The 12,448-nt window shown below is 37.2% G+C and overlaps 1 protein-coding gene across 2 annotated transcripts in view; it reads right to left on the reverse strand.

The window, feature by feature from the left end:
- The window catches only part of STX7 (syntaxin 7), a 55,266-nt gene that overhangs the window by 37,214 nt on the left and 5,604 nt on the right, over positions 1 to 12,448 (reverse strand). The window contains exon 2 of one of the 2 annotated variants that reach the window (XM_008007018.3): positions 7,857 to 8,007. In XM_008007018.3, the coding sequence (XP_008005209.1) occupies positions 7,857 to 7,941 (85 nt within the window). In that variant the 5' untranslated portion in view covers positions 7,942 to 8,007. The other variant, XM_073022480.1, reaches the window with a different exon arrangement.

The raw sequence follows: 12,448 nt of genomic DNA on the forward strand, positions 1-12,448 counted from the left end.
GTTGGAACCAAGGGTAAGAAAGTTCATGTTCAGGGCAGAAGCATGTGTATGGTTCATAGATAGGAGAGTGAGGGATAAAGCTCCCTGAAGCATCCTGGAGCCACATCTTAAAGATTTAGTTCATAAAACAAAGAATTCACTCATATCTGGCCATAAACACCATGTTCAGTCATATAGGAAAAGTCACTGAAGAGAAGAAAAGTTGTCACACTGTTAAAATTTCCTTGGATAAGATATTAACCTTCACATCTATCTCTGCTTTATGTCAGCATCTTAGGCATGAAGAAAATCACAATGAAATAAACACTACTGAAGTTTTTCTCCTCTAAGGCGGGGAAAAAAATCACCCACCACATATTTTCAGATGTGCGATCTTAGACATAAATATCTCAAACAGCATTTTAGGAAGGGGGAAGAGACAATTTTTCAACTATTTTTCCTCTAATAAACTGCCTTTCCATCCCACCAACAGACTACCCTGAAAAAAAGGAAACATTCTTAATTCCTGAGTAAATATATGGTTCCAATAAATTTATTAATTTCTCAGGACTGGAGCTCCTTTTTTAAAAAAATATTTGCCCTGGTACCAAAAAAAAAAAAGCTGATAATATTAGCTTCCCTTTTGTGTAGTCATGTGTTAAAATGCAAAAACAAGTGTCCCCTTCACCAGACCCTAACTAATTAAAAGAACTGTGATCATTCTCAAAAGTAACAAAAGGGCTCACACTTTTACATAGACTTTTAATTTCATCTCAAAGTCATAAGAACCTTATGGGGACAGGAGCCATGCACCAATTCTTAATAAACAACTTTGAAACGTACACTCTCAGCATGGGAAGCTAATTACAACACAAAGAAACCAACAGCATCTGTTTCGATTTTAAACTGAAGTCTGTGATCTGTAGGAGAGATATGATTAAAAACGCAACAAGTGAAGATTCAACAAAAATATTTTTCAGTCACCTTCTCTTAGCGCTTATAAGCTTATGTTCATACTTTATGTGCCCCTAGAAGGTTCTGTCTTTCCAAATCTTCTGGAAAAAACACACATACACAAGCCCATGTGATACATGATGCATATTTTAGCTGAAACTTCTATACTCATAAACTCTGATGAGTAGATTTTATGTTTCCAATATATCTGTTTTATTCACTTTCCAACTTTAGTCACACTACATCTTCCTCTTTCAGGTTATTATTTTAAAAAGAAATACATGCAAGAATTCACATTAGCACAAGTGGAAAGGCTTACTATGTTATTTAGGGGTTAGGGAAATTTTTATCTCAAGGACTATGTTTCACAGTCAGTTATTCTCATTTCTATTCACCAATTTCCTTCAATACAAAATTAATTCTGACAGGATTCAAACCTCTGTGCCCCAACTTTACCATCTCCTAACACTTAAAAATAATACATAAGCCTTGGTGGAACTCTAGCTAGTCTTGAGTGTGAAGGCTTCTTCTATTACAGGGTTTTATGAGCATGAATTATGGATTCAGATACGGCAATTGGCCTCTTAACAACACATAGAATAATCTTGTACCTGTTAGAAGAGTTTCGGGACTCTTAAAAAATTTTGGTTAGAATTATTGCCTGTTAAAGTTTGAAGAGACCATAATCTAGCCCACAGAAAATACATGAGAAAACCATGTCCTGGAAGTCTCCAGAGATTACTCAAGGTCTTACACTGCTTACACTGCTATTTGTATGATTTCAGGAAATGTACATGCAATCACATACAGCTTGCCTGATTAGAAACGTTTCCTATTATCTCACTGATTTCTTTAACTCAGCTACATTCTAAAAACTCTGATTCTAATCAGAGAATTGCAAAAGCAAATCATGAGAAATCTATGACTAAAATGAATAAAAAGCTGTAAACATCAAATGTTGGCAAGGACTTTGAGCAGCAAAAACTCTGATACACTGGCTGTACTCATATCTGGTACAACCACTTCAGGACACTGCTTAGCTGTTATCCACAAAAGCTGAACATACACATATCCTACCAGCCAGTAACCCAATTCCTTCACATACATGCACCAAAAGAACATACAAGAATGTTCAGGGAAGCACTGTTCATCCTAGCAAAAAATAAAAACAAACTTAAAAAATGGAAACACTACAAACAGTAGAAAGAATAAATTGTGGTGTGTTTAAATGTGGAATACTATACAGTGATGAAAACAAACGACCTGCAGCTACATGGATGAATTCCACAAACATAATGAAAGAAGCCCAACAAAAAATAATTCTACTTGATTATTCATTCTATTAGACTAAGAAAAGGAAAATTAGTCAATGATGCTAACAGTCAGGACACTGGTTATCTCTGAAGGGCATGGAGGGGTGTAAGCACAAGAAGGGTTTTAGGGGGCTAAGTAATGTTCTATTTCTTGACATTTATGGTAGTATAATAGAGAATTCATTGAGCTATATACAAATAATTTGTTTAGTACTCAATGTATACATTATACTTCCATTTTTTAAAAGTCTGAAAAAACAAGCCCGTGTTTGCTTATGTGATGTATTTTGATATACTGATTCTGCTGCTTTTAAAAACCTGAGTTTCTCTATGTGTTCTCAAGATATTTTTCTACCATGTGTTTGGGGAAGGATGAATGGCCCCTGGGAAAATGCCTACTCTGGGTTTACCTATATGATAGGTACCTTATACCTACATGACGACTGAGCCTATCATATAGGTAAACCCACAAAGCCTTGCTTATCCTTACACTATACATCACAGCTAGGAGTATGTCTGACAGAAAATACGGAGAAAAGATAGAAGGTAAATGGGCATAGATGTTGCTAATAAAAATGTCACTTTTGAACATCTCAATCCTAAATCTAAGAATTTGAAAACTAAATCTAAGCATTTCTAAGAGGCATGATGATCTTCTAGACCTGTGATAACAAACAGTTTTGTTTGCCTGCCAACTCCAGTCTACTTGGAATGGTTGCCTGGAGCCTCGGGTTGAAAAAGACTGGATGGCATGCTGGGCCAGCAACAGAGAATACTGTCCATGCCATGGGCAAAAGACGGAGCGTGGGTGGCACGAGGGCCTTGCTGGCTGTTATGGAGTCAACACTTTCTCTCATAGGACAAAAATATTTTCTGAATCATTTTAAACTGTCTACAGAACCTGTAATAAAGTCATAGCTTGTTATAACTATTTAACAGTTTTATTATTTTAATACAATTACATTTCTAATCTATTTTACATGTAAGCATTTATAATATTCAAATATTTTATGCTTAATATAAATTCTATCATTATAATATAGTTTAAATGCTTTACTAGTGAAACAAATTCAAAAGACTACAGATGATCTTTAACAAAAAATGGTTTAAAACATTCTTGACTGCCATTTTCTTTTTTTTTTTTTGGTATAAACTAAACCATATAACTTAATATTTTATAAGTGTTTATTTATTTCATCAAAACTAATGTGAAAATAAACTTTCCCACCACAACACTCAAGAAGACTTTAGCTTTAGTTTAACAGATGCTGCTCATATTCTAATTACAGGTTACCTTACAGCATCTTCTCTTTAGGTTTCTTTTGTAAAATCAGATAATTGTACTGACACAATTTCAAAAGTTGCAAATGTAGTGTGAAGAGAACCTAAATGCGGTGCAAAGTATTATTTTATTCAGTCGCACCCAGTATTATTAGCATTACCAAATGGGGAAAAAAGTGAACTGAAATTTCACACTTCTGCCTTTCACTTCCACGTGATTTCTGCATAGCCCTTATCAGTACACATTCTTGAGAGTAGTTAGATTTTTAACAATATTTTATCTAATCTAAATTCCCCTTCATTTAGACATTGAATCTCAAAATTAGAGAAAGTACAGTGATGACTGGTTTCACTAAATTCGTTACCCCAAATCCTAAATGTATACTCAACACATTTGCTAAACACCCTTCTTTCCCTCCCATTCTCTATCTGATGACCTTGTTTCCCATTTCATTTAAGAACAGACCACTCAAACAGGAAATCTGTTTGCCCACCACGTTTCCATCTGTTCCACACGTAGCCTTGCCTCTATAAAGTGGATGAAATGTGAACCACTTTCTAGTGGTCCATTCCCATGCCCTCTCACTTTCAAAACATTTCCTTTGCAATTATACTCTTACGAGAATTTCTCTGTTGCAGTGTAAAACGGAACCCTTTCTTTGATCCTCTTCCTACTTTCACAGCAGAGTCTGCTAGTTGCCTACTAAATATTGATTCTCTCACCCTTCTTTCTCAAATAGAATAATCCCCCATTTTAGTGAGCACACTGAAATCCTGCTAAGATGTTTTCAGCCTCTCTGGCAGCTAGGTGTAGCCACATGATCAATTACATAAGCAGAGGTGAGGAGGAAATCTGGAAAGTCTCTTTAAAATGGAAAGAGTGGGTGCTTCTCCTTCCCTTCCTCCATCTACACTTGCAATATGGCTATGAGAACATTATTTTCAAAGTCACCAGTTTACCAAATCCAATTATCTGCTTTTATCTTAGTCTCTCAGCGGCGTTAGAGACAGATAATGCCTCACTCATTCTTGAAACATTTTTTGTTTAATTTCTAGAAATCTACCACATCTTGATTTTTATCTTACCTCACAGGTCACTCCTTAGATTCTTTATGCTACTTTCCTGATTTCAACATTTTTTAATGTTCCAGGCCTCTTCTCTTTGCTCACTCTTACGTGATTACTTTACACCCACGGTTTTAAATACCATTTATACTCTGACGACACTCTGACTTCCAAATTCCTGTATCTAAAGTAGATGTTTGATATCTCCACTTAGATATCTAAATGATATCTCAAAATATACTTAGTCAAAACAAAACTCTCCCCTACTTGTCCTGAACTGTAGTCCCTCCCATCTCAGTACACACTTGCCACCAACTAGTTGGTTGCTCAATGCAAAAACTATGGAGTCATCTTTAACTCCTTCCTTTCTCTACCATCCCTACCCACATGCATCAGCAAGTCCCACTGGCTCTGCCTCCAAAATACACTCATTGCTTCTCTCCATCCCCACTGCCATCACCCTGGTGCGAGCCAGCATCTCTCTCCCCAGACCTCTGTGATGACCAGCATACCTCCCTGCTATTCCCCCAATGTCTATTTTCTAAGCAGCAGCCAAAGTAATTTTTTCACAATGTAGATCTGATTATGTTTCTCCCCTGCTTAAATGCCTCCAGTGATTTCCACTGCCTCTTAAAATGAAATCTAAACTCCCTGAACGACCTGCAAGGCCCCAGCTGACCTACCAGACTCCTCTGGTTTCATCTCCTGGCATGCTTACCCCAGATGCTGTGCTTCAGCCACGTTGGCTTTTTCCCTTTTCCTTATTTTCTGAGTATTTCAAGCCCAGGTCTGTTTTTGAATTTTTAATGCTAGTTATTCCTTCGGTCTGAAACGCCCTTTCTCTGAATCTTCTCACTACCAGTCCCTCTTCATCCTCAAAGACCATCTAAAGTAAAGGCAGTATCCCCGGTCACTTGCTCTCACCTCACTTTCACTGTACCTTCTTTACAGAAAATTAAGTTGCTCATTATTTCTCCTTACTACACTGTAAACTACAATGAGAACAGGACCTTATAGATTGTTTACTGCTACATTCCTACAGTTTGGAACAGTATCTAGCAAGTACTATGTGCCCCCAAAATTATTTGTGGAATGAATCCCAACAGAATACCAAAATTAAAACCCTCTTAGTCTGAACCATTATTCCTATGTTTAAAATTCTTATTAACAAATCTGAGAAATATCTGACCATCCTTTTTCTGGTCACTGATAAGGAATCTCATTCCTCCTGAGGGAGGCAATTCTCCCTTAACAACTTGGATTATTCAAAAGCGCTTCTTCCTTCTCGAGTTGAAATCTGACTACCTGTAGCTTCTGTACATTTGTGGAGGCTCCTACATTCATGCAGAACATATGGCTTCTGTTTCACACATGACAGTGATTCAAATATCTGGAGATGGTAACTGTACCTTCACCTGCATGAACAGTCCCAGTCTTCTTAACAGCTCTTCACATAGACTGCAGAGTATCATCGCCAGCCTTTCACATGCTCCAAGACTGCCCCGAATGTATTCACACACTTAGCTACCAACTATGCCATAAATATTCCACTCTGGCCCAATTTGTCACTTCTCATCCACTGAATCAACTGATCTCTTTCTTAGGAAACATGGCCTGATTTAAGTCAACGCTTTTCTCCTTCCAGTTCATGTTCACACACAATCTTCAATCCATGTATCTTTCATACTACCTACTGCTTGCTACTTCTACAATCTCGGTACAGGACAGTCATTCCTTATCCTCAATTCCTGACACTATTTAGCTTTCCCAACACAGAATGCTTATTCTATTCTTTGGAGGAAGGCCTCTTGGCCTCCTTTCTTGCATAAAGGTCCTAATTTTCCACATATGTAATTAGAATTATAAACTTCCTTAATTTTTGCACAGGTAGCCAGATGCACTTGGGGCAGATCAGTGCTATTTCTAACCAGCAGCAAGGGAGCCATTAAAAAAAAGAAAGAAAAGATTAAAAAAAGAAAGAAAAAGAAAACATTCTTTTTCTGAAAACATTAAAAAAAGAAAGAAAAGAAAAGAAAAGAGGCTCTTCTGTGGCCAGCATCAGAACAGATCTGATGCCAGAGGAGCAAAGCAGAGCCAATGCTGGTGGCCTGTGACAAACTGCAGCAGTTCTCAATGTACCATTCCTATATTCCCTGCTGTGGACAACATGGTGTCTGGCACTGTGCACTTACTTGTTCTTCCAGGAATAGGTAAAAAACCCAGAAATCTCCCAAATCAGAATAAGGGTTATTTTATACCATTGTACACAGCAGCACCTTTTTAGAGTCTAGTTTTATTCTCTTTGCTCCTAAAACACACTGGCATCTCATTTAAATCATTCAGGTAGAGGAACCGCTGTTGGGGAGTTAATGATTAGGTAAAGAAACACAGTATGGTCATTGGAAAACATTATTTCTGCCATGTGTTAACATTCTGTAAAAAAGAATAGCCTTGTAAGGAAGTAGGCTGAAGAATAAAACTGTATTAACATACTCTGAAGGATGAAAGAGTTCAGGTAATGCCCCGAGGGCCAAACACTGAGAGCAAGATGACTAGAATCACCTGATTAGCCATAATTTAAAAACAAAAAACAAAGTTTAAAAAAAAAAAAACTTATCTGCTCAAATCTGCTATAATGATTTTTTTTAATACATATCCTGACGATGAATAGTTCTGAACAAAGTGTCACACTGCATCAGTCTACTGGTATTCTATCTCTTGACAAGTATAGCAAAGAATAATTTGTAGGGAATGCAGGTCTGATTTTCTATAATATCTTCCTCAATAGACTAAAACTTCCCCTCCTTAGTTCTTGCTCCTTAATAAGGTACCACATACTTGCCTGTCATAAGATTAACCTAACCCATATCCAGGTAGATTTTACTTTTAATAAGCTTTATGTTCCTTAAGCCCTTGGTAGTGCTATCTGGTTCCAAACCTACGAGACTGAGTCATCAGGTCTCATCATCTCATCTAGAACCAGATAGCTTTAAAGCAGATATAAGAATCCATTATCCTTTTAAATCTTTATTTTATTTAATGAAATAATGTATTATGTACCTGGCCCTGACTTTCTATGGAAAAATGCAGTAAGCGTTATCTCAGATATAATTCTCTTGCATTCATTCTAAAGAGTGTGAGCCCTTTAAAACCTGTTGTTAGAGGAATGCTCCTCCCTCTCTCAGAGGTGTCCTTTTATGAACCTCCACCAAGTTCAGTTAAGAGTGGATACAAACAGTGAAGTCCATTTAAAACTCAACTCACAACATTGTGTGATCTTCTGGATGTTGGAAGAGATCCTCTGGGCCAGTTGGGCGGGGTCACCACCAACTCCTGGAGTGTAAGACATGGCTGATGCGCTTATTCGCTAATTTCATCAGATGTTGGTAGGCTGTGCAGTTTTCTAAGCAGTCACCTAAATAATATAAAAGGCACACGATTATATTTTTAAAGTTACTGGCTTACATTTTCCAAATTAACAAACTGTAAGGTTATAAGGACAAACTTGATTAATCTAATAAAGTTGAAATCTGGCAAAGTGACACATCAAATAGCAAAACTCTCATGTCTATTAAAAAAAACTAGACTTCAAAGGACAGAGTCATGTTAAACACATCAAACAATTAAAATAAGGTTCAAATTGCATATTCCCTTTGAAAACGTCTTTGATCTCTTAAAGAAAAATTACTAAATCCCTTTCCTGTATATAATTTTAGTTGTTTACATATTTTTTCGTTAACTAAACTCCAAACAATTATAAGGCAGGGCCCATATGCTATTTATCTTTCTCCAGTATTAAAAACAACTCTTAGCACAAACAGGCATTTAAATATTGATTAAATGGAACACAGACTCCAGGCTATCCCCAGAAATTTCACTGTATTAGGTTGGTGCAAAAGTAATCACGGTTTTTACCATTACTTTTAATCGTGGTTTTTGCCATTAAAAGTAACGGTAAAAATGGCGATTACTTTTGCACTAACCTCAATATGTAATTTAACAAACACACAGGACCTGCTCAGGAATGTATGGTTAACAGGGCTCTAATTTTAACGGAAAAGGTTAAATTTGAAATAGCAGAGCCAACTACTGAGAAGCAAATGTCATATAAAATGTTTATCAAACCTTCCTGACAGAGGAAGGAGAACGAATGACTCTCCCCTTTCAGCAGCCAGCATCTCAGAATGGAAGAGACACTGAAATATTGCCACAGGAGGCAGGTGAGATGACACTCTCTACCTCTTCAAACCACACCACTCCAATCAGGGTTTGGAAAGAAGGTTGAAAAGGAATGTCCCTGCGTACTGAACTGTGCACAGCAAAGAATTTCAACTACTGCCACTCCATCGTTTCCATGAATATGCACTGGAATACCGCAAAGTTGTTGGTGGTCAATTTGTAAACCAGCTCTCTACTAAGAGTCCACTACATGCCCAGCATTAAACTAAGCATGTGGGAGGTGCAAACAAAACAAAACAAAACAAACAAAACACACTGACACAGTATCTGCTTAAATCAAGTTTGTCATTTAGGAGGAAGGATAAAGCTAATAATGCAAACCAACAAAAAACCCCCACAAATCCATAAAAAATCACGTGCTAGGCTAAAATGAGAAGGGCTACAAAAAGAAAAAATGGCCATCACCCTTGTCTAGAAAGGATTTATGAAATAGAAACATAAGATCTGGATGCTTGGTTATGACCAGTATGCAGAACAACAAAGGCAAGGACACGACGGCTGGAGTGGAGAGACCCAGAGCACATGGAAAGGCCACACGCAGTATGGTATTTACTAAAGGAAGGGAAGGTTCCTGGTCAACCCTGGATCAGATGATTCACAGCTGGGACAAGTGGGAAACAACAGAAAGGGAAAGAGAGGAATGGCCTAACATTTCTCACACATTTGCGACATGAAAAGTATTTCACATAGACTAATTTAATTTTCACAACCTCCTCCTTAAATTAAGTGGCATTATTCTTGTTTTAATGATGAGCAAACAGCAGGCTTATTATGATTAAGTAATGGCAACCCAACCCACCCACAGGTGGAGGTGGGATTCAGTCCCAGGGTTCTGATGCCAAGGCTATTCATGCTTGCTACCACATAGAACTAAGGCCACAGAAGATTTCTGGGAGAGAATAAGCCACAGTGAAATGTGTCTTTGCTCTAAGGGACAGTGTTGGCAGGAAGTACAACAGCTGTACTGTTGAGACTGTTAGAACAGTACTGGTTCCATGCCTGGAACTCTGGTGCACTTTGAATGTGTCTGGCGACCCTGAGAGCCCTGGCTGCTTTTAGATATTCTCCAATTTCCCTCTCAGGTACAGTTGATCCATTCTGCGCTCTTTGGGTTGCACCAAATCCTAGAGATAGATCCAAAAGCAATTTCATAAAAGGATAAATTGAAACCTAAAGTCAGACAGCTGGACCACTACAGTGGGGAGACAGGAATAAACTTCCTTCCAGGTAGCCTTGGACTTGGGTCCAGGCAGAACAAGAGCAAACAGGGGGATTCATTGACACCAACACCATCCAGGACATCCTTGAAACCATGCAATTTTAAATGCATCTCCAAGTCACTTAAAAAACAAATATAGGTTTTGAATAGCCAAAACCATTTTAAGCAAAAAGAACAAAGCTGGAGGCATCACATTACCTGACCTCAAATTATACTAAAAGGATATAGTAACTAAAACAGCACGATATTCATATAAAAACAGACAGATAGAACAATGGAACGGAATAGAGAAGTCAGAAGTCAAGTCACACATCTACAGTCAATTGATCTTTTTGGCAAAGTTGACAAAAACACTGAGGAAAGGCCACCCTTTTCTATACATGGTGCTGGGAAAATTGGACTGCCACATGCAGAAGAGTGAAACTGGACCCTTATCTGTCATCATATTAAAAAAAACTAACTCAAGATGGATTAAAGACTTAAAAGTAATACCTAAAATGATTAAAATACTAAAAGAAAATATAGAGAAAACTCTTCTGGACATTGGTTTAGGTAAAGAATTTATGACTAAGACCTCAAAAGCACAGGCAACAAAACAAAAAACAGACAAATGAGATTTAATTAAACTAAAAAGCTTCTGCACAGCAAAAAAAAATAATAAACAGAATGAACAGATAACCTGCAGAATGGGAGAAAAATATCTGCAAACTATACATCCAATGAGATTAATATCCAGAATTTATAAGAAACTCAAACAACTTAAAAAAAAAAAAAAAAAAAAAAAAAAAACACAAATAACCCCATTAAAAAGGGGCCAAAGCCATGAATAAACATTTTTCAAACGAAGACATTCAAATGGCCAAGAAGCATATGAAAAACGCTTAACATCAATAAGCATCAGATAAATGCAAATTAAAACCACAATGAGACATCATCTCACAACAGTCAGAATGGCTATTAAAAAAGTCACCCACAAACACATCTTGAGCAGAAAAAAAAGAAAAAAGAAAAAAAAAGGCAAACAAGTACAGATGTTGGTAAGGATGCAGAGAAAAAGGAACACACTGTTGGTGAGAGTGTAAAGTAGTACAGCCTCTATAGAAAACAGCATGGCAAGTCATCAAAGAACTAAAAATAGAACTAATAGTTGATCCAGTAACCTCATTACTGGGTATCTACCCAAAAGAAAAAAAAAACACATTATACCAAAAAGATATCTGTACTTGTATGCCTATTGTAGCATTATTCACAATAGCAAAGATTTGGAATCAACCTAAGTGCCCATCAGGTGTCTATTAACATTCCTGAAAGGATAAAGAAAATGTAGTGTATATAAATGCAACGGAATACTATTCAGCCTTAAAAAAGACTGATGTCTTTTATAGCAACACAGATGGAACTGGAGGCCATTATCTTAAATGAAATGACTCAGAAAAAAGTCAAACGCTGCATGTTCTCACTTGTAAGCGGAAGCTAAATAATGTGTACACATGGACAGAGTGTGGAATAATAAGACACTGGAGACACAAAAGAATGGGAGGGTGAGGGATGAGAAATTACTTAATGGGTACAATGTACATTATTCAGGTGATGGTTACACTAAAAGCCCAGACTTCACCGCTATGCAATATATCCACGTAACAAAACCGCATGTGCACCCCTTAAATTCATATAAAGTGATTTTATTGAGATATGGCCGTACAATACACCTACTTGAAGAACACAATCCAATGGTTTTTAATATACTCACAACATTGTACAATCATTACTTTTAGAACATTTCTATTACTCTAAAAGGAAAGTTTGTCATCATTAGCAATCACTCTCCACTTCTCCTCAACCTCACTGGCCAAAGGCAACTCCTAATCTACTTTGTATCTTTATAGGTTTGCCTATTCTGGACATTTCATAGGAATGGAATCATACAATGTGTTCTTCAAGACTAGCTTCTTTCTCTTAGTATGCTTCCAAGGTCCACCTGTGCTGTATCATATATCAGTACTTCATTCCTTGTTATTGCCAAACAATATTCCAAGGTATGGATAAAGACAATTTTCTCTTGGTTCAATGACATCTTCCTTTCTCCTTTCCCTCTATCAAGTAGATCTCTGGAAAAACTGGATGACAAGCCAAAACAAACACATTGAGTGAAAATTTGTTCAGTTTGTTATTCCTGTACTCTCTGGGGACGCTCCTCCATACACGATTCCATTTTAATCTATACCTGAATGAGTCGTATATCCATGTATCCAGTTCATACCCTTGGCTTTCTCTCATGTCTACATGTTTGTGAAGCTACAAGAACTCAGCCATTTCCTGTGCAGCACACAACGGAAGTAGCAACAAGAAACCTCTACTTTGGGCAAGACACGTAGCTTTTGGCCAATTGCCAGGATCA

Source organism: Chlorocebus sabaeus, chromosome 13, assembly GCF_047675955.1.
Source record: "Chlorocebus sabaeus isolate Y175 chromosome 13, mChlSab1.0.hap1, whole genome shotgun sequence".
NCBI classification, from domain to species: domain Eukaryota; kingdom Metazoa; phylum Chordata; class Mammalia; order Primates; family Cercopithecidae; genus Chlorocebus; species Chlorocebus sabaeus.